This window comes from Jaculus jaculus, chromosome 17 (assembly GCF_020740685.1).
Source record: "Jaculus jaculus isolate mJacJac1 chromosome 17, mJacJac1.mat.Y.cur, whole genome shotgun sequence".
Taxonomy (NCBI): Eukaryota; Metazoa; Chordata; class Mammalia; order Rodentia; family Dipodidae; genus Jaculus; species Jaculus jaculus.
Window position 1 is genome coordinate 24,199,087 of NC_059118.1, and position 26,426 is coordinate 24,225,512.

General features: G+C 41.9%; 1 protein-coding gene across 2 annotated transcripts in view; it reads right to left on the reverse strand.

Moving 5' to 3' along the window:
- Topbp1 (DNA topoisomerase II binding protein 1) overlaps window positions 1-26,426 on the reverse strand; it is a 62,070-nt gene that overhangs the window by 17,505 nt on the left and 18,139 nt on the right. For both annotated transcript variants that reach the window (XM_045136568.1, XM_045136569.1), the window contains exons 9-20: window positions 25,882-26,045; window positions 25,488-25,735; window positions 21,947-22,305; window positions 21,196-21,368; window positions 16,800-17,011; window positions 13,456-13,742; window positions 8,652-8,825; window positions 8,453-8,562; window positions 5,122-5,245; window positions 3,919-4,065; window positions 3,698-3,800; window positions 513-705 (exon numbers count right to left, since the gene is read on the reverse strand). In XM_045136568.1, coding sequence (XP_044992503.1) covers window positions 513-705; window positions 3,698-3,800; window positions 3,919-4,065; window positions 5,122-5,245; window positions 8,453-8,562; window positions 8,652-8,825; window positions 13,456-13,742; window positions 16,800-17,011; window positions 21,196-21,368; window positions 21,947-22,305; window positions 25,488-25,735; window positions 25,882-26,045 — 2,294 coding nt within the window. The remainder of the gene's footprint in view (window positions 1-512; window positions 706-3,697; window positions 3,801-3,918; window positions 4,066-5,121; window positions 5,246-8,452; window positions 8,563-8,651; window positions 8,826-13,455; window positions 13,743-16,799; window positions 17,012-21,195; window positions 21,369-21,946; window positions 22,306-25,487; window positions 25,736-25,881; window positions 26,046-26,426) is intronic.

Genomic DNA, 26,426 nt, shown 5'->3' on the forward strand with positions numbered 1-26,426 from the left:
AAACTTAATCACACCTTACACGCAATGAGGTTACTAATTGCAATGGGACAAACCTCTGTGTAGCTTCCTAATTCCAAGTAAGAAGAAAACTACTTGGAACAAAGGAAGGAGGGGAAACACAGTCAGCAGAGACAAAATAAACAGAAAATAATGGAATGCAAGGCACATTATTATTTGAAACCTTCAGTGATCTAATACTTGAAACAGGGCTGGAGAGATGGCTTAGTGGTTAAGGAGCATGCCTGTGAAGCCCGAGGTCCCAAGTTCTATCCTCAAGGTCCTACATTAGCCAGGTATACATGGTGGTGCATGTGTCTGGAATTCATTTGCAATGGCTAGAGGCTCTGACGCACCCATTCTCTCTGTCTCTCAAATAAATGAAAAATAAATCTTAATACTTGAAACATACTTTATTCTTATTTAATAAACAAAAGCATAATTAGCCTGACTCAAAAATGCAGGTCAGTAAACAAGGAGCTACTTTTCTCTCTGGCCGCTTAGTGAGTACAGACCTCAGTGCCTCAAGGACGCGGCTCCGTCCATTCCGCGCAGAGCGCACGCTGTCCGGGGTTGAAGACGCGCTGTTACAACCGCTCCTGGACAGATTCATCCTGGGCGCTGGTGGCTTCACAATGCAGGTTGCTGACATTATCTCCTGTAGCTGCTTCTGGAAGTTCTCTCTCATCTCCAAGGTCTGTGTCAGAGCTGGAAACAAGCCAACCAATCCAGGTCAGTTTCTCTTCCCAGGCCCTGTTTTGGTTTTCATTTCTTTTTTTTTTAAAAAAAAAATGATTTATTTATTTGAGAGAAAAAGAGAATGGGCGTGTTAAGGCCTCTAGCCACTGAAACTTCCAGAAGCATGCTTCATCTTATGCAGCTGGCTTACATGGGTACTGGGGAATTGAACCTGGGTCCTTAGGCTTTACAGCAAAGGCCTTAACTGCTAAGCCATCTCTCTAGTCCCACTTTGGTCTTCAAAGACAAGACCTCACTGTGTAATGAGGCTGTCCTTCAACTCATGATGGACAGCCTCTTTTTAGAGTGCTGTGATTTCAGGCACGCCTCACCATTCCCCACAGCCACTTCCAGATCTCCTTGAATACAAACTTAGTGACTTGGACATTCACTGAGTATTTGTTACAGTAGCAAGACTACAAATACCACAAGATGCAGGCTGACCCACAAGGGCTGTTAATGAAAAGCTGAGGACTTGAACTTCTGGCTTTTACGTGGGTGTCTGGGATCAGACTCGTTGTGCAGCCACTACTTTACCCCCAAGGCCACCTCCCCAACCACCTCTCTCCTTATTTAGCCTCACGGCTATCTCCCCAGCTACCTCTCTCATTTTTTTTGATTTTTCCGAGGTAGGGTCTCACTCTAGCTCAGGCTAACCTGGAATTCACTATGTAGTCTCAGGGTGGCCTCGAACTCACAGCGATCCTCCTACCTCTGCCTCCCAAGTGCTGGGATTAAAAGCATGTGCTACCACGGCCAGCTTCCTTATTTTTTTTTTAAAACACCAAGGAAAGATACACCCTTTATATGTTTATTAATTTGCTTAATGTAGGTACTAGGAATTGAACTCAGGTCCTCATGCTTATAAGTCAAGCGCTTTACCAGCTAAGCTATCAGTGTGGTTCATTTATATAGCCCCAGTACTAGGGAGATGGAGATAGGAGGACTGCTTTGAGCTCTGGGCCAGCCTGAGACTACATAGTGAACTACAGGTCAGCCTGGGCTAGAGCGAGACCCTACATCGAAAAAAAAGAAAAGAAGCCAATAATGTTGGGAAGATAGTAGAAATGCTTCCTAGGACTGCAGAGCCTTTAAAATTCAATTAAAAACATTGTACACAGATTAAAATGCTTGAAAAATCACTTAAAAAAAAACATGAACCAAAATTTGCTTTTTTAGGCCAAGGCCCCACTCTAGACCAGGAGGCTGACCTATAACTCCATAGCCAAGGCTGGCCCTGAACTCATGGAAGTCCTGCCTCAGCCTCCTGGGCTGGAGTGATGGCTTAGTGATTAAGGGGCTTGCCTGCAAAGCCTAAGGGCATAGGTTCAATTCTTCAGGTCCCCCATAAGCCAGATGCTCATGGTGGCGCATACATGTAGTTTGTTTGCAGTGGTTAGAGGTCCTGGTATGCTCATTCTCTCTCTCTCTAATAAAGAAAAAAGAATAAAGGTTAGCCAGGCGTGGTGGGGCACGCCTTTAATCCCAGCACTTGGGAGGCAGAGGTAGGAGGATCGCCATGAGTTCAAGGCCATCCTGAGACTCCATAGTGAATTCCAGGTCAGTCTGGGCCAGAGTGAGACCCTACCTCAAAAAAAACAAACAACAACAAAAAAATAGAATAAAGGCATGAGCCACTACACTTGGTTTAGAACATATTCCACCCATCTTTATTGGAATAAGAGCACATTACACAAACACTATAAAATACTCAGCTCTGTAAATTCCACACGTTTCCCCGTAAATCACTGAAAACTTTACCAGTTATTATTTCATGATTAGAATGAAATCCCAAACTGAGTACAGACTCAGTCCTCAATATATACTTTACCAGTATTTAAAATTTTATTATTTTATTTGAGACAGAAAGAAGTAGAAAAGGCAGGGGGAGAGAATGGGCATACCTGGGCCTCTGACCACTGCAAAAGAACTCCAGATGCATGCACCACTTTGTGCATCTGGCTTACGTGGGTCCTGGGGAATCAAACTGGGGTCCTATGGCTTTGCTGGCAAGCACCTTAACTGCTAAGCTATCTCTCCAGCCCACTTTGCTAGTATTTACAAAAAAGAATCATTTCTTTTCCATCTTACATTTGTTAATAGATATTTTTTTCTAATTCAAAATACTTTATTTATGAGAGAGAGAAAGAAGGGAGAAAATGGGTATGTCAGGGCCTGCAAATGAACATCGGATTCATGTGCCCCCTTATGAATCTGGCTTTACATGGGCACTGGGGAATTGAACCTGGGTCCTTAGGCTTTGTAGACAAGTGTCTTAACCACTGAGAAATCTCTCCAGCCCTCAAAAGACTTTACCAATAGCCAGGACTGAGACCAACCTGTGCTACACAACTTTTCAAAAAATAAAAATAAAATAAGAAGGGGAAGAAAAGGAGGAGAGGACAGATAGGCTACAGAATTTAAATCCCACTGCACAATGGACTACAATCACCTTTTCTAGAAGAAAGATACAGCGTTTAAAAGATATGCAAAACTCCAACACGAAATCTCTCTCAAAAAATAGAATAAGAGCTGGCCTTCTCTGCTTCTCTGTAGAAAGCTCAGTCATAAAAGTAAAGGTATGAGCCGGGCGTGGTGGCGCACGCCTTTAATCCCAGCACTCGGGAGGCAGAGGTAGGAGGATCGCTGTGAGTTCGAGGCCACCCTGAGACTCCATAGTGAATTCCAGGTCAGCTTGGGCTAGAGTGAGACCCTACCTCGAAAAACCAAAAAAAAAAGAAAAAAAAAAAAAAAGTAAAGGTATGAAGCACGCCTTTAATCCCAGCACTCGGGAGGGAGGCAGAGGTAGAAGGATCGCTGTGAGTACAAAGCTACCCTGAGACTACACAGTGAATTCCAGGTCAGCCTGAGCTAGAATGAGACCCTACCTTGGAAAAACCAACCAACCAACCAACCAAACAAACAAGCAAACAACAAAAAAAAGTACAATAAAATGCATTACCCCCTTTGGATTCACTCCTTCCATTTCCATCTGACATTGCTGACTCTTTATTACTGGTGACTATCTTCTCTGTATCACTCTCTTCTACAGGCAAATGACTTAGCTATTCAAATAGAAAAAAACATTTTTTTTTTTTAAGTAAGGCCACTGCATAAAGTCTCATATAAATCTATGATGGTATCTTTGGCTTAGGAGGAGTACATTTTATCCATATTGCCTACCTCATTGTCATGTGATGCAGAAGCTATAGAGGGAGCTTGACTGTTACAGAGTCTGCCATCTTGCACTGCACTGATATCCAAGCTCATTTTGGGATTGTAAGTGTGGGGATAGAGAGATTCAGGAAGGTGTTTATACTCTTGAGCACACTGAAATACAATGGCATGCTTTAAAAGGCAGTTCACAGTGAAAATTCTATCATATAAATAAATAACAAACTGTCCACACTTCTTGAGTGTTGTGTCTACTAAAGTTCATCTTTATCTAGTTCTGTCTTTGTGCATTTAGAAAGTGCCAATCACACTCCAGGGAATACCTTCTCTTCAGTCACAATAAAATTCTCATTGTTTTCTTAACTTTCTAATGATGAAAGGAATCAGAATCAGGGTATCCATTAAAATTTTTCCCCCATTTACTTATTTATAAGGCAGGAAAGAGAAACAGAGAACAAGAATGGGCATGCCAGGGCATCTTTCCACTGCAAATAAACTCCAAATTAATGTGCCACTTTGTACATCTGGCTTTATGTGGGTACTGGGGAATCAAACCCAAATTGTCAAGCTGGGCATAGTTGCACACGCCTTTAGTCCCAGCACTCAGGAGGCAAAGGTAGGAGGATCACTGAGTCTGAGGCCACCCTGAGATTACAGAGTGAATTCCAGGTCAGCCTGGGCTAGAGTGAGACTCTACCTTGAAAAAAAAAAAAAAAAAAGTTTAGACAACAAAAGATCTTAAGTCCCGCCCAGGTAGGGTCTCACTCTAGCTTAGGCTGACCTGGAATTCACTCTGTAGTCTCAGGGTGGCCTCAAACTCACGGCAATCCTCCTACCTTGCCTCCCCAGTGCTGGGATGAAAGGCGTGCACCACCACGCCCAGCTAAGACCTTGAGTTTTTGATGCCAAGGAAATGAAATGACTGTGCAAAGCTGGCTTTTACCTTCAGTGCTCTCAGTCTCCAGCCTGCCTTGTGGGAGACTTTGGAGTTGTGCCTAGAAAGGAACAGCAGAATCTCAAACCATTCCTCTCTTTCTTTCATTCTACAGCCAGGGGCGAACAGTTTTTCAATTTTTATTTTTTGCCATGATGTGTCACTACAGTTAACCAAAACTATCAAATTTGTTTACATATACTGAAACTTGCTTTGGCTCTGAAATGTTTTCATACATCTTCAGTTAACAGAGAAGGGCGGAAAAAAGAGCTGCTTACTTCTAGAAGCCAATGCTCTGAAACAATGTGTATTCCTCTCTCCTTTACAGATTTATACTCTCGGTTACTGTCGTTTGGCCGCCCTTGATAGATGAAATGAGTCACTGTTTCATCAAAATTCCACCTAAAACCAAATACCACAAAATTAGTAACTAGGAGTAATATATGCATTAGCTCAAGACAATCACTATTTATGACGAAGAGAATGTTCCGACTGCACAAAACTCACAGAACTAAGAGTAATAAGCAAAAGCAGTGAAATGATCAACTCTGCTCATGTGCACGTGCGTGGAAGCCAGAGGCTGACGTCAGTCGTCTCCATAATCTCTCTCTACCCCATTTACTGAAGCAGAGTCTCTCACTGAACCCAGGGCTAGCTAGCTCCCTGCAGGGATCCTAGCTCCATCTATTGAGCACTGGGATAACAGGCAGCCATCACACCAGCCTGGCATTGACTTGGGGCTGGGGTACCTAGACTCTGGTCCTTAAATTTGTTGGGTAAGCACTTCCTTCACTGAGCCATCTCCCTAGCCCCAATCCTACTTTATGGATTCCTGAATTTTTCAACAACAAAAGCATTTTCAAATTAATAAAATGTCACTGAGCACCCAAATCTGTCTTGCAGTTGTTGGCAGTCACTACTCTGCCCACTGGCTCTACTTCCCATTGTAAACTATGTATTTTACTTGCAGCTCATTCACTTCACAGAAATCACGGTCAAGTAGTAAATCTTAGCCTCTGCAGGACCTTCCCTTCTGTAATGACTCTTGTTAAGTCAAAGCAGCCATAGCAACATGCAAATGAAGCACTGCTGTTCTTGCCATGAAGAAGAACAATGATCAAATCAGTAATCCTCAGTCTAGGCCGGTGCTTTCTATCAGCAAGTGTTGCTTTACGAGCTTTCTTAGATATTTGTGGGGGAGATCTTGGCTATTAAAATGCTGTCATTCTTCAGTTCCAAACATAGTTAGCACTCAACTATCATCTCCTTGCAGACAGTATTCTTTTAAATTGCTGGCCATCAAGGGAAACAAACCTTCTATAATAGCGAGTGACACAAAACAGGTTTACAAGTAAATGCTGAATATGTGGAAAAAACAAAAACAAAAACACAACCCACTTAAGAATGCATTGTTGGGAGGCTGGGAGAAGTTGGGGAAATCAGTGGTTAAAGGTGCTTGCAAACCATGTGGACTCAATTCAATTCTGCAGTACACAGTAAAGCCAGATGCTTAAAGTACTGCATATACCTGGAGTTCATGCGCACTGGCAAGAGGCCCACTGTGCCCATGCTCTCTCAGCTCACAAATAAACTGTTCTATAAAATGCTGTGATCATATGCTGAAGAGTGTTGCTATTGCTGTTGTGGCTGCTAGAAATTCTAGGGATAGTCACATAAGTACCCCAAACCCTGCATGATTTTCTGAGAAAATCACATAGGCTCAAAAGCGAAAACAAATAACAAAACCCCAAAGGTTTATAATTAGATGGGATCTACAGTCTTTTTTTTTTTTTACATAAACACTTTTTTCAGTTTTAATACACACTACTATGTGTAATACAATGGGATATGACAACTGTGTGGAGCACAACTGGCCTATTTGTTTAGCTGTCTGAAAGCAGGAAGCAATATTTAATGATAAATTCATTTGGGTACCTCTGCTTGAAAACAGATTGACTCAACAAACAAATATTGCAGCCTCTGCATATTAAGCCTCCTCTCATTAAGTATAAGGTTTAAAAAACTTGTTTGAAAAAGAGTTTCAATGTAAACTTTAATATAATTCAACAGTTAAATTCTACGTAGGGTTTGAGCAAGAAATTTTGGTTTTTTTTTTTTTTTTACCATAAAAGAACTGGTATTTTACATCTTATAATCTTCATTCACTTTTTTCTTGTCTATATTTTATATCTTATAATCAAGTCTATATCTAAACCATACTCAAGGAAGCTTTCTGGTCTAATAAATACATGCATGTTGCCCGACATAAGGGTACTGCGAGAAAGATAATGTGCTCAACACTGAGTTGCTTAAAACTATTGCAGATACACTTTATCTTACATCCTCCTAACTTCTTTTTCTTTTTTTTTTTTTTTTTATGGGGCAGGGTCTCACTCTAGCTCAGGCTGACCTGGAACTCACTATGTAGCCTCAGGGTGGCCTTGAACTAGTGGCGCGCCTTCTACCTCTGCCTCGTGAGTGCTGGGATTAAAGGCGTGAGCCACCACGCCCGGCCCTCCTAACTTCTTTAACAAAGACAACACTGAGCTTACCAAAGGGGAAGAAGAAACTATTCATGGTTCCCAAATGGCTTGCCACCTGCAAAATCACACACTGCTGCCTATGGACAGAAAAACACAAGTGGCCTACAGCGAGCACTGCAGCAGCTGAGAGCGTGCAGGCACCGGGACAGGACAGGCTGGAGCTCACAACGAAACAAGGGTGAGGATCACTGAGCCCAGCCAACATGCTATGCTGAGAGACTCACTCATATTCTCTCTGGTGCTCTCTCTCCCTCCTTTACTTATTTACCTCCTTATTGTGGTAGTGAGGATCGAGCCTACAGCCTTGTACAAGCTAGACAAACAGTCTTATCACTGACAGATACCCCTAGCCCAAGACTTTCTTCTTAAAGAAGATCCAATTTTTTAAAAGATTAAAAAAAAAATGGTTTTAAAAGGCCATCTTAGGGCTGGAGAAGATGGGTTAGTGGTTAAGTCATTTGCCTGTGAAGCCAATGGACCCAGGTTCAACTCCCCAGGAACCATGTATGCCAGATGCACAAGGGACATGTGCATCTAGAATTCGTTTGCAGTGGCTAGAGGCCATGGTGTGTCTATTCTCACTCTGTCTCTCTGTCTTCTCTCTCTGCTTGCAAATAAATAAATAAATGTTTTTTGTTTTTTTTTAAAAAGGGCCATCTTAATCTAGAAAGTGCCAGAATCATCAGTACTACTCACAGAAACTTCGACAATACTGACTGACACAAAACAGGTTTACAAGTAACTGCTGAATATGTAAAAGAAAATACACATTCAAAAATGAATTGTTGGGCTGGAGAGATGGCTTAGCGGTTAAGCACTTGCCTATGAAGTATAAGGACCCCAGTTTGAGGCGTGATTCTCCCATACCCACGTAAGCCAGATGCACAAGGAGGCACATGCATCTGCAGTTCATTTGCAGTGGCTGGAGGCCCTGGTATGCCCATTTTCTCTCTGCCTCTTTGTCCGTCACTCTCAAGTAAGTAAATAAAACCATTGTTTTCTTGTAAAGGCATAGACAGCGTCCAGGCTGGCCCATCAGCAAACAGGAAGATGCGCAGCTAACTACCTGTAATCTGCCCCCAGCGAGGCTGCGACCCCATTCAGCTCACTCTGCTTCTTGGCAAGCTTTTTACTCACACACACCACAACTTTGTGAAGTGGTTTTGGAGTCTCTTCCTGTACAGGGGAAAAGAAAGGAAACAGACCCATAAGTACTCTGAAGCATTGTAGCCAAGACTGCCACTTAATAAGAGAACCGAGTCTACCTTTTCTGCTTGGGCATCCTTCAGGTGTGGGCTGGCAGAGAGGGCCACAGCATCTCGAGAGCTATTTGCCACAGCAAGTTTCAGGTTTCTCACAATGACTTCTGAGAGCGGTGAACTCACTTTCCTTTTCCTCTGGTTGGCACACCCTGGGGTTTCCAAAGCTGCAAGTGCATCCTGAGAATATGAGACAGAGAGCCATGGGAGGACAGAAGAGAAAGGGGAAGACAGGAGGAAGAGAAAGCATGAAAAGGGCAAGTAAGGAGGGAAAAAGAAAAAGCACATCAAATTCTATGTATCTAAAACCCTGTATTCTTCATGTTTACATGTCCGTTTCAACCTATTCTCGTACTCAGCTGACTAACTCATTTGAAAAGAAACAAATTCTAAACATTTATAAATGTACTACTCACTGGGGAAAACTCAGATCTAGCAACACCTAGACTTACCTTTGTAAATCCATGAGACTTTAAAGGTAAATAAATTCATATACCTGCTAAGCAAAAAGACAAAATAACTTTCTATCTTATGCTACAATAAATGAAGTAACAAGTTATACAGAACCTGGACAAATCTAGATGAAGGCTAAACAAGACAACAGATGCAAAAAAGGTATGATGATGTCATCTATTTAATATCTAAAAGCAGGGTTGAAGTGATGGTTTAGAAGTTAAGACATTTGCTTGCGAAGCCTAAGGACCCAGGTTCAATTCTCCAGTACCCACCTAAGCCACATGCACAAGATGGCACATGTGTCTGGAATTCATCTGCAGTGGCTAGAGGCTCTGGTGTGCCCATTCCCTCTCTATATATGCTTTTTTCTCTCTCTCCTTCTCTCTCAAAATAAATGAATAAATAAAATATTAAACAAACTTTTAAGCTGGACATGGGGCATAAACCTTTAATCCCAGCATTCAGGAGCAGAGGTAGGAGAATTACTGTGAGTTTGAGGCCACCCTGAGACTACACAGTTAATTCCAGGTTAGCCTAGGCCAGAGTAAGACCCTACCTTGAAAAACTTTAAAAAAAAAAAATCTGGGCTAGGCTGGGAGATGGCTTAGCAGTTAAGAAACGTGCCTGCAAAGCCTAAGGACCTAGGTTCAATTCCCCAGTAGCCATATGAAGCCAGATGCACAAAGTAGCCCATGCATCTGGTGTTTGTCTGTAGTGACTGGAGACCCTGGAGCACCCATTTTCCCTCTCTTTCTCTCAAGTAAACAAAATATTTTTTAAAAATCTAAAAACAAGCAAAATAAGCTTTAGTCTAACAAATCAGAAGGGGAGTAGGCAAGTAGCTCCAGGGATGAAGAGCCTGCCGTGCAAGCGTAAGTACCTGAGTTTGGCTCCCCAGATCCCATGTAAAGCTGGACACTGGAGCACTAGTGTCTGTACTTCCAGAGTGCCTAGAGCAAGAAAGGAGGCAGACAGGACAATCACCCAGAAGCTCGCAGGACAGCTTGCCTGGTGACTGCAGCAGTGAACAGGTGAGTGCCTCAAACAAGGGGGAAAGCAAAGACGACACCCTATAAGTTGCCCTCTGACCTTCACATACCTGTCATGGGATACCAGTGCACCCCCTTTGTCCCCTAAAAAGCTGTAGGAGTTACCTCTATGAATGACAAAGAAGAACCAGTAGGAAGGGAACGTAAATGTTCTATGGTGACAGCAAACAATGGACTATGCCTTCCCAACTGTTACACTGACGTTTCATTTAGCAATACACTGTCTTCTTTTTGTTTTTGAGATAAGATCTCACTATACAGGGAGTTTACAAGCATGTGCCACCAAGCCCAAATATTATTTTTCTGGTGTGTGTCTACTAAAAAGTTAATCTTATAGCACGTAGATTTTCTGTTTTGTTTGTGAGGCCTAATAAGTGATCAATTTTGTGGCCATTCCTCAGGTCCTTCTACAAAGTAAATAATTCCATACAATATACTGTCAGCACGACAAACCAATGGTGTTAATATGAAGATCACACACACACACAAACATATACATCCAAAAAAGGATAAACTCTAAATAAACTGATTCTAAACAATGAAATACTTAACTGTGGCTTTTTGTACTGAGATTATTTCAGAACTCCAAAGCTTTCACTGCAGGGTTTCTATAAAAGAATAACTAGACGTGCTCTATTTTCTGGTTAGCAATATTATGTCATTTGCTACTCAAAGGGTCTACAAACTGTGAGACTTTAAAGGTTGCCTGGACTCACTCCATGACAGCAATAATTAAGCCCAAGCAGGTTGTTAACCTGTGTTAAAAACAGTATGAGGTAAAGAGCCCTGATTCCAGACCAGTGTCTCTTGCTACTGCAAATGAATGTCTGCCCTGGCTTCATATAGTCAATTGGGGAATTTAATCCCTGGCTGACAGGCTATGCAATCAAGTAGCTAACTGCTGGGCCATCTCCCAGCCTTTCCTCGATTTAATAGAAACAATCTTAAGGATTAATTGTAGTACAGCCTGTTACTTCAGAAGAGATCTGATAAGAAACCTCGGGAGTTGGGTATGTTCATGTGTGAGTACAGGCATGTGCGCCACAGCCCATGTGTGGAGATCATGGGACAACCTCAGGGGTTGGTCGTCCATTCCCACTGATTGAGGCGGGTCTCTCACTTGCTGCTGCGTTCACCAGGCTAGCTGGACCACAAGTTTTGGGGAAATTTTCCTGTCTCTGCCTCCATCTTACTGTAGGCACAAGCTGACATCATAGAGACTGGCTACAGCACCTGGTGAGTTTACGTGAGTTCTGAGGTCCAAAGTCAGGTACTCATGCTTGCATGGAAAGTGTTGAACCCACTGAGTCATACTCCTAGTCCCAACCTCAAGACTGAGTTTGTGACAATATTAAAGGTAAAAATTAGCCCGGGAAAACTGCCCTGGGTACTATTTACTTTCTGAAGGTAAACAATCTACCCCAAAGCACAGCAGCAATTTTGTTTTTCTTCTGTGATACTGAGGATTAAACCTAGTTCCCTCTCATGGACAAGCAAGCACTGTACCATTCAACCATAACCCAGCTTTTTCGTTGTTGTTTTTTTATTTTTATTTTTTTAATTTCTTTTAATTTTTTTTTTCATTGTTGTTATTTTGAGATAGTGTCTCACTCTAAGAGCCAGGGCTGGCCCGGAATTCACTATGTAGTCCTCAGGGTGGCCTCAAACTAACAGTGACCCTCCTACCTCTGCCTCCCAAGTGCTGGGATTAAAGGTGTGCGCCACCATGCCTAGCTCCAGCCTTCTTTTTTGTTTTGAGGCAAGATCTCACTAATTTGCCCCAGCTGGCCTTGAATTCACTGTGTAGTCCACACATGCCTTGGACTTACAACTTCCTTGCCTTACCCTTACAAATAACTGATAATTAGGCCCAGCTAAAATGCTAATCAATACCCTATAAGCAAAATGCCAACAGGGGGAATGAATGGCTCACTGACAAGTCATAAGCAATGGCTTCTTGGCAGGCCAAAAGCTTTTTAAATGAAAAGAAAAGAAAATCATCTTTGGGAAACAAGAAAATCATTTGAAAAGGTTAAATTTATATTAGCCTATTTATATTAGTTGGGGAGAAGGCTTAGCGGTTAATGCACTTGTCTGCAAAGCCAAAGTACCTAGGTTTGATTTCCCAGCACCCACATAAGCCAGATGCATGTGGTTGGTGTTTGTTTGCAACATCTAGCTGGAGGCCCTGGTGTGCCCATAATCTGTCTCTCAATGTCAAAAATAAATAAATAAATAAATAAATAAATAATAAATAGATTTAAAAAACTGTTTGAAAAATATATTAGCCTTTGATTTGCAAATCATTTTCAGAAAAGAAACCAGATCATGCTGCCCAGATCAAACAGAGAAACAGACTTAACTCATTTCCACTAAGAGAAGCGACTAGAAAGTAAGGTGACAGTATGAACATTTTCAGCAAGCAAGCTTCAGATGCAATTGTAAGCAAGCACTTTTAACCACTGAGCCATTGCCTCACCTCCCTAGGTGCAGCTGTATCAAAAGTAGCAACATTGGCTGGGCGTGGTGGCGCATGCCTTTAATTACAGCACTTGGGAGGCAAAGGTAGGAGGACTGTGTGAGTTCAAGGATACCCTGAGACTATATAGTGAATTCTGGGTCAGCCTGGGCTAGAGCGAGACCCTGCCTTAAACAACTAAAAAGTAGCAATATGTGCATGTATTTATATATCTAACCATTTCATTTGCTCCTTAAAGTAAACCTGGGAAGTCTCAAGAGTTGTGGTTTGAATATATGTTGCCCACAGACACAGTGTTTTATTAAAATTTGTAACTTGGCTCTCCAGCTGCCTGGCTGGAGATGGTATCACCAGGGGCAGGTGTGATTCCAGCCTGAAGGTGAGAGAGAATAGTGGGAGCTCTGGTGAGATCCCTGCTGCTGGCCGGTGTCTCCCTCTGTCTGGATTCATGAATGGGAGCCAGCTTCTTCCACCATTGAGGGAACTTCCCTTGGATCTGTAAGCTTGAAATAAACTCATTCTTCCTGTGTTTCGCTGGATATTTGTGCCAGCAATGTGAAGCTGTCTACAATACTACTATTATCTACTTTGTCTGAAAGGAGAAAGTGATGCTCAGATTGCATCATCTGCCTAGTCACACAGTTCGTAACAGATCTAGGACTCAAACCCAGAGATCCATACTTCACACTTCATGGTACCTCAGCCCTAGGTGTATGTCAACCTACTTGCCAACATCATCTGGAAATCTTATGGATACAATTGTGGAAGTAATGCAGAATTAGGGGCTCAAACTTTACAAACAGTAAGACTATTTCCTTCACCTTACCGTCACATCAAAGGAAGGCTTGAAGAGTTTGTCCTTGGACAGAAATTTTGATGGTGTGTCCAGATGCAAGGAGGGCTCCTTCTGAAGGGGCTGTTTTGCGGCTGGGGAGGCTGAAGCCTGCCCAGTGTGCTGCACAATCACAGCATGGAAAGCTTTACTCTGAAAGCAGCTCGTGTCCAAGGGTGTGACCACTGTTTTCCTGTGAGTTTCCACATTTGTTTCAGAGTACACTGGAGAATCTGGATTTACATTGACTCCATTGGTTATTGTAGTTTCTAAACTTTGTTCTACAGATTTAAAATGAAAAGAAATGAGTATGAGCCAGAAATACCTGCTTTTCTTCTCTAACAAGGCACAGTAAGTAATAGTTTCATACCTTATCAGTTTCCATATTAAATCTCTTTAAACCATAAAGCTACACCCTTACTTTCCAAAAAATGAACCAAAGTAGCATATGTTTTTTATTGCTAATTATTTCTTTGCCAAAGAGAGGGGGGAGAGACAGAATGACAACAGGGACACCAGGGCCTCCTGCAAATGAATTCCAGACGCATGTGCCACTTTGTGCATCTACCTTTACCCATAATCAAACCCAGTTTTTCATGCTTTATGTAAGCAAGTGTCTTTAGCCAATGAGCCATCTCTGCAGCCAAGGTTTATCTTTTGGTACAGATCTCATTATATAACTTAAGCAATCCTTCAGTCTCAGTCTCCCAAGTGATGAGATTATATAGATCTGTACCACCAAACCCTACTTCCAGATGATGTATTAAAATGTACATTGAAGCTGGGCGTGAGGGTTCACGTCTTTAATCCCAGCACTAGGGAGGCAGAGGGAGGATGATCACCATAAATTCAAAGCCACCCTGAGACTACATAGTGAATTCCAGGTCAGCCTCAGCTACAGCAAGACCCTATCTGGGGAAAAAAAAAAAAAAAAAAAAAAGCATGTTGAGCCAGGGGTGGTGATACATGACTTTAGTCCCAGCACTTGGGAGGCAGAGGTAGGAGGACAACCATGAGTTTCAGATCAGCCTGCGTTTGAGTGAGACACTACCTCGGGTAAAAAAAAAGGGTATGTTGTTGAACTCTGGTCTGACTTAAGGAGTCAAGTTGCTCCTAATGTGCATATTGTGAAGTGTGAAGGGGGTAAAGCTAAGTACTGGGTGTTTTTGAGAAAAAAAAAACAACAAAAAAACGAGTTAGACAAGCACTTTAACTTGGGTCTCTGAGGTTGCTTCCAGGAAGGATTAACTGGAGGAAGTCCTTCTCCAGAGTGAGCCCTTCTCCCAAAGTGGGCCCTCCAGGAGTGGGCCTTTATCTTGGGAAGCTTTGGGAGAAAAGAATTCATTCCTGCACCTGGCTGCCAGTGCTGGCTTGGGACAGCTGAGGCATCCAACCACGTGCACAGTGGCTAGTGGGTTCCTGGAGTGTGCCTGCTTATGGTGCTGCTGGTGGTGGTATTTGTCTCGCATGGACCTGTGAAAGGAGGCCAGCTCCTTCTGCCATTATGAACTTCCCCGGGACCTGTAAGCTTCAATAAATCCTGTTTCTCCCATAAACTCTGCCAGACCTAGAAGTCCAAGCTGACTAGGACATTATCTAAACTCATCTTTGCCTCAGGCATAAAGTTCATGGCTACCTAGGTAACAAGTGATGTAAACAATAGCTCTGTGGTGTCCCCAAGCTGCTGGTTTGCTTCGTTTGCCCAAGAAGACCACTGCCTATATATAGTCGATTTGTGCCTCTGCCCTCGCCAGTTCTCAACAATGAATATAAATGTGGTATATGACTGCTCTATGCCAGCCCCACTGCTAGACAATGAAGACACAAATCACAAGACATGTGCAGTCCTTGCCTTTAGAAGGCTTATGGTTTAGCAGAAACAAAAAGGCAAACTGGCTTTTTTACTGGGAGGAGAACCTCAAGAGGGTAAAGCAAATGTTAGGTAGGGAAGACAAAGGCTATACTTGGTAGTAAGCAAGCAGGAGGTGATCTTCAGGAAATGCGCAGAAGTCCGGAAAGGCAGACGAGTACATGACTTATGTGGTGTGTTATGGTAAGTGGGATGCAAGCTCACGCCTTCAGACTTCAACACTGAGAACCTGAATGTTCATGTACTATTTTGCAAATGTATTTTTTCTGAAGCAGGGTTTCACTCTAGCCGAGTCTGACCTCAACCTCGTAGCAACCCTCCTACCTCTACTGGGATTAAAGGCATGCACCATTGCTCCAAGCTTGCATATTATTTTATATCCACTAGCTATCAGCACTTATAGTAGATAGGACTATACACATTAGGATTTGTGCTTAAAGCATATTCATGTGGTCACCCAATGATAAATGCCCAACAGTGGCTTACTATACCCACCATAATAAACAGAAATAAATTAACCTTTTATTTTTTCTTAATTTAAAAGGAGTTTTTATTTAGCTAGCCAGCATCTATCTCTCCACAGCTGGATAGCTGGATGCTGAAAAGAAAAACAGCCTAAATTATCTTTTCTAAAAACAAGTTTCGGAGGCTGGAGAGATGGCTTAGCAATTAAGCACTTGCTTATGAAGCCTAAGGACTCTGGCTCGAGGCTCCATTCCTCAGGACGCACATTAAACAGATGCACAAGGGGGCACACAGGTCTAGAGTTCATTTGCAGTGGCTGGAAACCCTGGTGCGCCCATTCTCTATCTGCCTCTTTCTTTCTCTCTCTGTGTCACTCTCAAATAAATAAAAAATGAAGAAAAAAAAAGTTTTGGGTACCAAGGAAATGGTTCAACAGGCAAGACTACCTGCTGCACTGAGAGGAGGGCCTGATTCCAGAGCAACCACACAAACATCTGTTAGCCAGTCTTAAATGAAAAATGGTAACTTGGGCTGGAGAGATGGCTTAGTGGTTAGGGTATTTGGCTGCAAAGCCAAAGGACCTAGGTACGATTCCCCAGGACCCACGTACGCCAGATGTACAAGTGAGCGCGTCTGGAGTTCATTTGCAGTGGCTGGATGTCCTGCACACCCATTCTCTCTCCCTCCCCTCTTTCTCTGTCAAATAAATAAATAAAAATAAAATATTTAAAAATAATAAGAAAAAGAAAAATGGCAATTCTAAGTTCAGAGAAAGACTCTTATCTCACGGAAGCATGGGGATGAGCGAAAAAAGGACAACTGACATTCTCTTCTGGTTGGCACTTGTGCCTACACCATCCATTCTGCAAAACACACACACACAGCCTGACGTTTTCCTCTGGCCCTACACTTGTGAATACACCTTCCACCCTGAGACACACACACGTGGAACACTTATATCCCAGAAGCCCTAAGTTGTAAAATATATAAAAAAAGTACTAACCTTCATTAAGTGAATTTTCAACCAGAAACTGGTTTTCATCTGCTCTCTTTCCCATTCTAGCAGTTTCCAACAGCCATGCTGCAGTGACTGCTGGCAAATTCCACTTCTTGGCAGCTTCATATTTAGGACCAACTGGCTCTTTCAGTATGAGATGTGTGCTGGCAAGCATGCTTTTCTTCACGTTGGCCTTGCGAACAAAGAATTCTTGAACACTACAATTTGCATGTAAAGAAAAGCAAATAGTGACGTGTATAATTAGCCAGAGACCTAAGAACAAAGTTCTTTTAGAGCAGTGTGGGTAGCTTGGTACCTTCAAGAACAGATAAAGGAATCTCTTTCCAAGTGCTTACTCTAGGATAAAACATGCTGTCAGAACAATGAAAGTTTGTTTTGTTTTTTTCCTTGTGAAATACAGAACCGTTTAAAGTATAAAAAACCCTGTCAAGAAAGACCAGGTAGAAAATGGATTCCCAATAAAATAGAATTTAGGGGCAACAAAAGTCTAAAAGGCCACAAAGAAAAAATAGCACCACTGTCATTTGAACAATAGTTAGTGACTTGCATTATTTTTTTGACATTGTTATGAAACTTTTTATGAAAGCACAAGCAAATGACCTTTCAAAGGATAGAAAAAAATTACCTCAAAAAAAAAAAAAAAAAAGGCAGGTGTGGTGGCGCACACCTTTAATCCCATCACTCAGGAGGGAGGCAGAGGTAGGAGGATTGCCATGAGATCTAGGCCACCCTGAGACTACAGAGTGAATTCCAGGTCTGCCTGAGCCAAATTGAGACCCTACCTCGAAAAGCCAAGAAAAAAAAAAAAAAAAGGATAAATTAGCTGCTTTCCTTACAAAAGGAGACAATGAACAATTAAAGGAAGAAAATATATAAATAATACTATCTTCTTACCCACAGTGCCTTCCCAAAGCATTTTTCACATACAGTCTCAGTGTTTACAGACGTGGGACACCAGAGCGAGTGAGTGGCCTGCTCAATACCCGAGGATGTCACACAGAAGAAAGAACATATGCAGCACAACAGACAGAAACAGCATTTGCTCTGTTCTGACTTCTGGGTCTTAAATCCTAGTTTCTGACTTGTTTTTGGTATTATTTTTTTTTTTTTTTTTTTTTAAATTTTTTATTTATTTATTTGAGAGTGACAGACACAGAGAGAAAGACAGATAGAGGGAGAGAGAGAGAGTGGGCGCGCCAGGGCTTCCAGCCTCTGCAAACGAACTCCAGACGCATGCGCCCCCTTGTGCATCTGGCTAACGTGGGACCTGGGGAACTGAGCCTCGAACCGGGGTCCTTAGGCTTCACAGGCAAGCGCTTAACCGCTAAGCCATCTCTCCAGCCCTGGTATTATTTTTATATGCTCATTTTTAACATCTATCCTGCTAATCCACTGAGTACCTATTTTGATATAAAAAATGACTTCTGGGCTGGAGGGATGGCTTAGTGGTTAAGGCATTTGCCTGCAAAGACAAAGGACCCAGGTACAATTGTCCAGGACCCGCAAGGGGGCGCACACATCTGGAGTTCGTTTGCAGTGGCTGGAGGTCCTGGCATGCCCACTGTCTGTCAAATAAATAAAAATAAAATGAAAAAAAAATGACTTCCAATTTTATAGATTGCTACTTACTGACAAAGTCAACTCTTCCTTGTAACTTGAAATGTTTTTACCATAAATAAAGCTGCTGCCTGCACTGGGCTGAATGCTTGACCAGCTGCTCATTCACTGACATTCCTGCCACTCTTAACTTCACTGGTATTTAGTGAGGTTTTACAAAATAGTTTCATAACTGTTAGGACTGGCCTCGACTACAGTACTTCAGAATTTTCATGATTTTCTGGCATATGAACTTTGGTAATGGAAAATTCCAGAAATAAGCAACGCCCAAATAGTTTGCCCTGCACATCATTCTCAATAGTATAGCCACAACTCACACTGCCGCTCCATCCCAACCAGGACCTGAATCATCCCGTGGTCCACAAGACACATGAACCTGGCCACTGCTAACTTATGTTAGTCCTCAGACCAACTGCTGTGTGGCTGTAGGCCGCTCACAGGAGAGGGACCACAGTCACGTACCTTCTATCACTGTATCTGCTGTTAACTTTTTTTGGCTGCTGTTGATCTTTACAGAACCTAATTCATAACATTATAGAGCACAAGAACAGAGACTGAAAAATGTATCTATAGGCTTCTGTGGTGTGGTGTGTCCACAAGGGGATCTTGGAAATCTATCCTTCAAGAATATGGGAAGATTACATGCCTTAGTGGAATCATGTTAATTTATACATGGACACAGAAGCTAATGGAAACACGATTTTCAGTATTTATTGGCAAGAACATGCAGACCTTGGCTAGAGGATCAACTTCCTACTTTGTTTCCCCCAGGGGTACAAGTCTCCTGTAATTTTCTCTAAGCATCAAGTTACACTTGCCTTTCTCCCTGCCCCACTGCTCTTCTACTGGCTGTTTGCATGAAGGCCCCTGACTTCTGTGCAGTCACTTCACTGAGCTTTTCTCTGAGCACTGCTTTAGCTGTACCCAGTGGAATCTATCAACGTGTTTGTTGTATCTTCTGTAATTTCAGTTTTGCAAATAACAACATCTGAATTCTACTGTCACCATGCAGTGTAGTTTCTTGCAGATCGGTGGTCAGGGTGGTGGAGCAGCCTTCACGGACAGGCACTGTCCACTTGTCTCTTGCCTGGGTGATTTACTTGATGTTTGATGACTAGAATCTTTATAGACATGTGGTTTTATTTGCTGCAACACCTCTACAGCCTAGAACTGAAGCTAGTCTACTCACATGGAGCTGAAGCAGACTTAAAGAACAGCTGATCCTTTCCTTTTGCCAGCTTTCACAATAAAGGACTTCTTCCTCTCTCTCTTTCTCTTTTTAAATAAATTACAGATAGGGTCTGAAGTAAGGCATGGTGGATGGCATGAGGATCATAAGCTCAAGGCCACCCTCAGCTATTTACTGAGTTCAAAACCAGCCTGGGCTACATGGGACCACATCTCAAAAATTGGTAAAGTCTTGCTCCATAGTCCAAGCTGGTCTTGACCTCATCATTCTGCTGCCTCAATTTCCCAAGTGCTAGGACTACAGTATGTGTCTGCACACAGTACAATAGTGCAGACAGCTCCTTAGCATCTTTCACATGACCCATCATTTACCTTCTTCATACTGTGAAGTATGACTTCATTTGATGGGAGTGGACCAATGCATTGTTACCTTTAACAGTTAAATATTCCTCTCCTTGGCCAATGGATGTACTTTTGATACTATTATCCTCAATGGTCTTTGATAACGTCCTTGGTGATTTGACCTGACAGTGTGTTCAGACTTACTTCTCCCCAGATTGGGAATTTATTTAAGTTCTTCATTCATGCATTCATTTGCAAGGAAAGAGTGATAATGGGCATGCCAGGGCCTCTTGCTGCAAACAAACTCCAGACACATGTGCTACTTTGTGCATCTGGCTTTATGTGGGCAATGAAGAGTCAAACTTAGGCCTGCAGGCTTTAGTAGCAACTGTCTTTAACAACAGAGCCTCAAGCTTTACTTTCTTTTCATGAGAAACAGTATTTTGAGATTAAAATCTGGGTGCCAGGCAGCTTATTACTACTGGGTTAGTATATATTTCCAGGTTTGAAAGTGATTTTCATGTATTCATTGAACTAAGAATTATTTCAGCTGATGTATCTTTTGTTTCTACCTTGTCTATTTTTTCAATATCATTTTAAACTATGATAATACAGTGTTCACACTTTTCTACTTCACAAACTTTATATTTCTCTCTCTCTTTTGGTGGGGGGGAGGAGTAGAGGGTTGGAGGTAGGGTCTTGCTTTTGCCCAGGCAGACCTGTAATTCACTATATAGTCTCAGAGTGGCCTCACAGCAATCCTCCTACCTCTGCCTCCCAAGTGCAGGGATTAAAGGCAGGCGCTACCAAACCTGGCAAATTCCTTCTCTTTCAAAGTATTCATTACTTCTATTTTGGGCTGAAAACAAGAGAAGCAATGAATGTAGACTAATGAACACACCATTCCTAGTACATGGAAATGTACTGTACTTAGACAAGAACAAACCACTCACCGCCTGTGTACCCACATTAGTTATTCCTTTCTTGGTGAGTAGCCACTGAAACGTTAACGCCTGTCTTCTAAAAACCCTCTGCTTCTCTAGTTCCCACAGACAACAAAAATACCTGGCCAAGACCTATTTATAACACTTTCCAGTAATTCCAAACCAAATGAATTACACTGCAGGAAGGGGCAGAGCAATGGAGTGCTCATCCAACATGCACAAGGCTCCATGGACTCATTACCCAGCTCCTCAGGAGAAGCAGTGCACTACGACACACTAGCACTGCATACCTTGCTCCAAGTTGATTTGCTAAGAAAACCAATGACTCTTTTTCTGCTCCAACACACTGGCTGAATGAAATAACACAGTCTTCCAAAGGAGTCACTCCTGCCATTACAGGGACTGGTGTGAAGAGAGGGTTTGACTTTGGATCAATTAGCATCTTATGGTCTATACAAGTAACCTTTCAAAAATAAGAAAAACATTAAGATCACTATAAAATAAGAAATCAGACTAGCTCAAGTTACAATAGCAGTAATTTTAGTTTCAATGAAGACATTTTACTTTTATACAACTTCAGTATACTCCTTAACACATTTTAAATGATGAATATAAGCCTGTCAATCTTACACATGGATATTAAAATCAGCAAATGTATTACTACAGCAACTGAACGTTGCTTTAAATTTCATTTCTTTCAATAGAATTTTTTTTTCTCTTCATTCTTGAAAAATTAAAAAAGTATGTCATACTTTGGTTGTGAGGAAAGATAAACAGTCTAAGACGAGAAGATCACAGCCACCTCCTGATATGGCATGTTGTTGCTGTGGCATATGACAATAATGCCCCTAGGACAGGATGAGGACCAAGAAGCTTGCACATTGCTATATTAAACATTTCCCTTGCTAAAAGCAGAACCTAGACACTGCTCAAACCCAAATGCCTACTTAGGTAAACCGAATTGTCCAAGGGATCAACATTAAGACCTTTGAGAATCACATGCCCTTCAATAATACATTTCATACCCAAGTCTCTGCTTACCAGCCATGCATTTGTGACAACTTCTCCTACTGCTGCTTCTACTTTACACCCCAGCAGTGGAACCACAGCGTAGTCAGCAACAACTCTATTGGGAAGGGACACAATCTTTCCAGCATGTTCTCTTATGATGCTTGCAATATTACATTCATTTTCATCACTAAAACCCAAAACAAGGAAACTCTTTTGGCTAAATAAGCCTTCCTCAGTAACTGTAGGGGCATCTGGGGAGCAGTGGCTGACAGATGCCTGGTTTTCTCCTCGCAGAGAAATGTGAGTAGAATCACGATGGGACTCAACATGGGTAGAACCGTTACAACATCCAACTTCAGGCTCTGTGGCTTCAGACTTCTCAGCTTCAACTTGGAAAAGAAAAAGCAATGTTGTACTAGTTTACTGGAGTTAAGAGTTTACTTGCTAGCAAAGACACAACAGTGAAAGCAGGATCTGGATTCATCCCACCTTCAGGGTTATCAAGAATGTTACCAGCATCATCATCTTCAACTAGGAAGGCCTATCATGTCTGTTTTGAGTATTTATTACACACAATTAGCTAAAATTATGATGTTCCACCAGGCTTTTGTTTCAAAACTGGCTTAAATAATTTGAAATGATTGGGAAAAAAATTCTGAGAAGAAAAACAGCAACAGTCAAGTGTTACAACTATCAAACCTTTAACATGGAAATAATCATAAATGCAATAAGAGAATGACATCTAAAGATTCTTTTTTCTATTCACGTTGGAGCTTTGAAGCTTATACACAGATTTCTTTTTATTCAGTCTTTATTTACACATGTATGTATTTGTACGGGCATGCCAGGGTCTCTTGTTGATACAAATGGAATTCCAGATACTTAGAGAATTGAAACCTGGCCAGCAGGCTTTCTAAACAAGTACCTTTAATTTTTGAGCCATCTCTCTGGCCTCTATACACAGAATTCTTTCTTTTTAAAATAATATTTTTATTTATTTGAGACAAAGAGGCAGACAGAGAAAGAGTATTAGCCACTGCAAAATGAATTCTATATGCATGAGCCACTTTTTGTGCATCTGTCTTTACCTGGGTACTGGGCAATCAAACCTGGGCCATCAGCTTTGCAAGTGCCTTTAATCACTGAGCTATCTCTCCACCCCCACAGATTTCTTGATCAAGGACTTAAGCAAATGATCTGGACATTTCATTTTAAGATAAAGTTCACTGACAGATGGACACAAGAAAAAAATCTAAATAAAAAGTTATATAAGTCTATATAAAAATAGCTGGTGAGATGACTTAGTGGTTAAGGTGTCTGCTTACAAAGCCAAAGGACCCAGGTTCAATTCCCCAGGACCCACATAAGCCAGAGGCACAAGGTGGCACATGCGTATGGAGTTTGCAGTGGCTTGAGGCCCTAGCGCATCCATTCTCTCTCTCTACCTCTTTCTCTTTCTTAAATAAATAAATAAAAGATTGGAAATATCAATTTAGTTCTTCTACACTATCAGTTGGAAATGGAATTTTAAAAGAGATATGAGTTAAAAAATGTCTAAAAATGACTATGAGCCGGGCATGGTGGCGCACGCCTTTGATCCCAGCACTCGGAGGCCAAGGTAGGAGGACTGCCATAAGGTCAAGGGTAACCTGAGACTCCATAGTGAATTCCAGACCAGCCTGGGAGAGAGTGAGACCCTACCTCGAAAAAAAGAAAAACAGTAGCAGCAGCAGCAACAACAACAACAACAACAGAAATAAGTCTCACAACATGTCCAGAATCTTATAAACAGAGCTATTGTGTAAGATATTAAAAAGGTATTACTCTGTATTTGTAGATAGGAAATCTTACATTTTAAGATGTCAATTAGCTGTCAAATTATAAAGACAAAATGCCCAGATTGCTTGAAACTGACCTAAAAAGAATGGAAGTAGCTGCAGAGACGGCTTAGCAGTTAAAGGAGGTTGCCTGCAAAGCCAAAGGACCTCAGTTCAATTCCCCAGGACCCACGTAAGCCAGATGCATAAGGTAGCACATCCGTCTGGAGTTTGTACTGGCTGGAGGCCCTGGTGCACCCATTCTCTCTCTCTCTCTCAAATAAATTTAAAAACAAACAAACAAAAAAAGAATGGAAGTAAAAAGCTCAGAGTATAGTCAAGGCCTTTATACAAACAAGCAAAAAAAACCCACAGTGTTTGCATGTCAGGAATCAAAATGGCCCAGGTTTGATTCCCCAGGACCCACATTAGCCAGATGCACAAGGGAACACATGTGTCTGAGGTTCATTCACAGTGGCTAGAGGCCCTTGCTTGCCCATTCTCTCCCCACCCCTTTCTCTGTCAAATAAATAAAAATGAATTCTTTTAAAATCAATACAGGCCATATTGGGCAATGAATATGCTGGCTTAAAAAAAGTAAAGGAGCTGGGCATGATGGCACATGCCTTTAACCCCAGCACTCGGGAGGCAGAGGTAGGAGGACTACCGTGAGTTTGAGGCCACCCTGAGATTCCATAGTGAATTCCTGGTCAGCCTGAGCTAGAGTGAGACCCCATTTTGAAAAACCAAAAAAGTAAAGGGCTGAAAAAATGGCTTAGTGGTAAAGGTACATGTCTGAAAAGCCAAAGAACCCATGTAAGCTAGATGCATATAGTGGCACATGCCTCTAGAGTTCGTTTGCAATGGATAGAGGTGCTGGTGTGCCCATATTCTCTCTCTCTCTCATAAATAAATAGCCAAATAAATAAAAATAAATAAAATGAAAATAAAGGCCTGAAGCTATAGCTTTAGACGTAGCCTTTGCCTAGCATGTGCAAGGTCCTAGGTTCAATCCTCAGTTCCACAGACAAAATTCAAAAAATGCATACACTATGTGCAGATATGAAACATGACACAAACCATAAAGAAACTGGGGGGAAAAAAAGAAACTGGGGAGTCAGAGGCAGCTTTTGGCGTAGTGGTAAGGTTCCTCTTATAACTGGACAGCATACGATTACATACTACACCATTCTTTTTTATCTTTTTGGAGATATCAATATTTAATAACTTTTTATTTTTTTTTTTGGTTTTTTGAGGTAGGGTCTCACTCTAGCTCAGGCTGACCTGGAATTCTCTATGTAGTCTCAGGGTGGCCTCGAACTCACAGTGATCCTCCTACCTCTGCCTCCCAAGTGCTGGGATTAAAGGTATGTGCCACCACGCCAGCTTAATAACACATTTTAAAAAGAAAAATGTTCATTCCCCTCACGACACTGGTAAGAGCAAATGCTGAGACAGTAGCACAGAGTGCAGCACTGTACGCAAGAAGACCTCAGTAATGCAATGCTGGCCACGCGCTTATAAACTCGTGCTCTTTACAAGTTCACACAGAAACCAAGCACAGGGCCAGGGAGAGAGAAGAGTCAAGAGTTACGAGCCTGATGACTTGCCTGCTCAGGAAAAAAAAAATGTCACAAACCAAACTTCAAGAGAATAAAAGAACTGGTACAACATAAAGTCTAGATATTATTCATGTCTAAATTCAGCTCCTGAGCTATTTCTTACTAAGTACAAGCACTGGTCAACTGTATTACCTGTTGTGGAGCCATCATTTACATACTGAGAGAGCAGGTCCTCATCAGCTTGCTTAAGATTCTCATTGGGAGAAAAGACGTTCTTGGAGTAGCTGCTGTGCCTCTCTGAAAGAGCTGTCTGGTTTTCAGGTTGATTTGAAACTTGGATTTCTACTGGCTGGTAGCTGGCACGGACATAGGATTCTTCAGAAAGCATGTACCCTTTGCTGAAGCACTCCAGCAGCCACTCTGCTCCCACTACAAGAGGCCTATAAAATCGCAACGTTATGCATTAGTTGACGCTATGAAGAGCTCTTCCCCCTTGTCATGTAATCCCCACAGCTACATGCACACGCAGTGTGATCAAAAGTCATTACTGTACAAAGTGTTCTGAATTAAGAACTTTGAAAAGAACCTGTGTGCTGATCTACTCCAGAACTGCTTCAAATCGTCATCATAGTCTCCCACAATAACATGAGTGACATCTTCATTGAGCTGATTAAAACGAACTCCACCTCCAGTGTTAATAAGCCTTCTCAGTTTATCTAGCTTTCTGCCACTAAAGCCACAAAGATATATCTGCAAGAAAAATATGTGCCTTGGATTAATGTATTTAACTGGCATTATTTCTCAACAGAACAAATGTAGAAGATCCCTAAATCCACAGGGTATAGATAAGAGCTTATGCACTCTTAGGGTATGTTTAGGAATGAAGCACAGTGTGAAGCTGTGATCTTTTTTACATTTGTTCAGTCTTACACCATCACCATCTTTCACAGCAGAGGCCTGATAGGTAGTTGGAAGCCTCAAATAAACTAGAAGACAGACTCTAGCATCTTCTTTTTATTTATTTTTAATTTTTGAGATACAGCCTCACTCTAGCCTGCCCAGGCTGACCTGGAACTCACTCTGTAGTCTCAGGGTGGCCTCAAACTCACGGTGATCCTCCTACCTCTACCT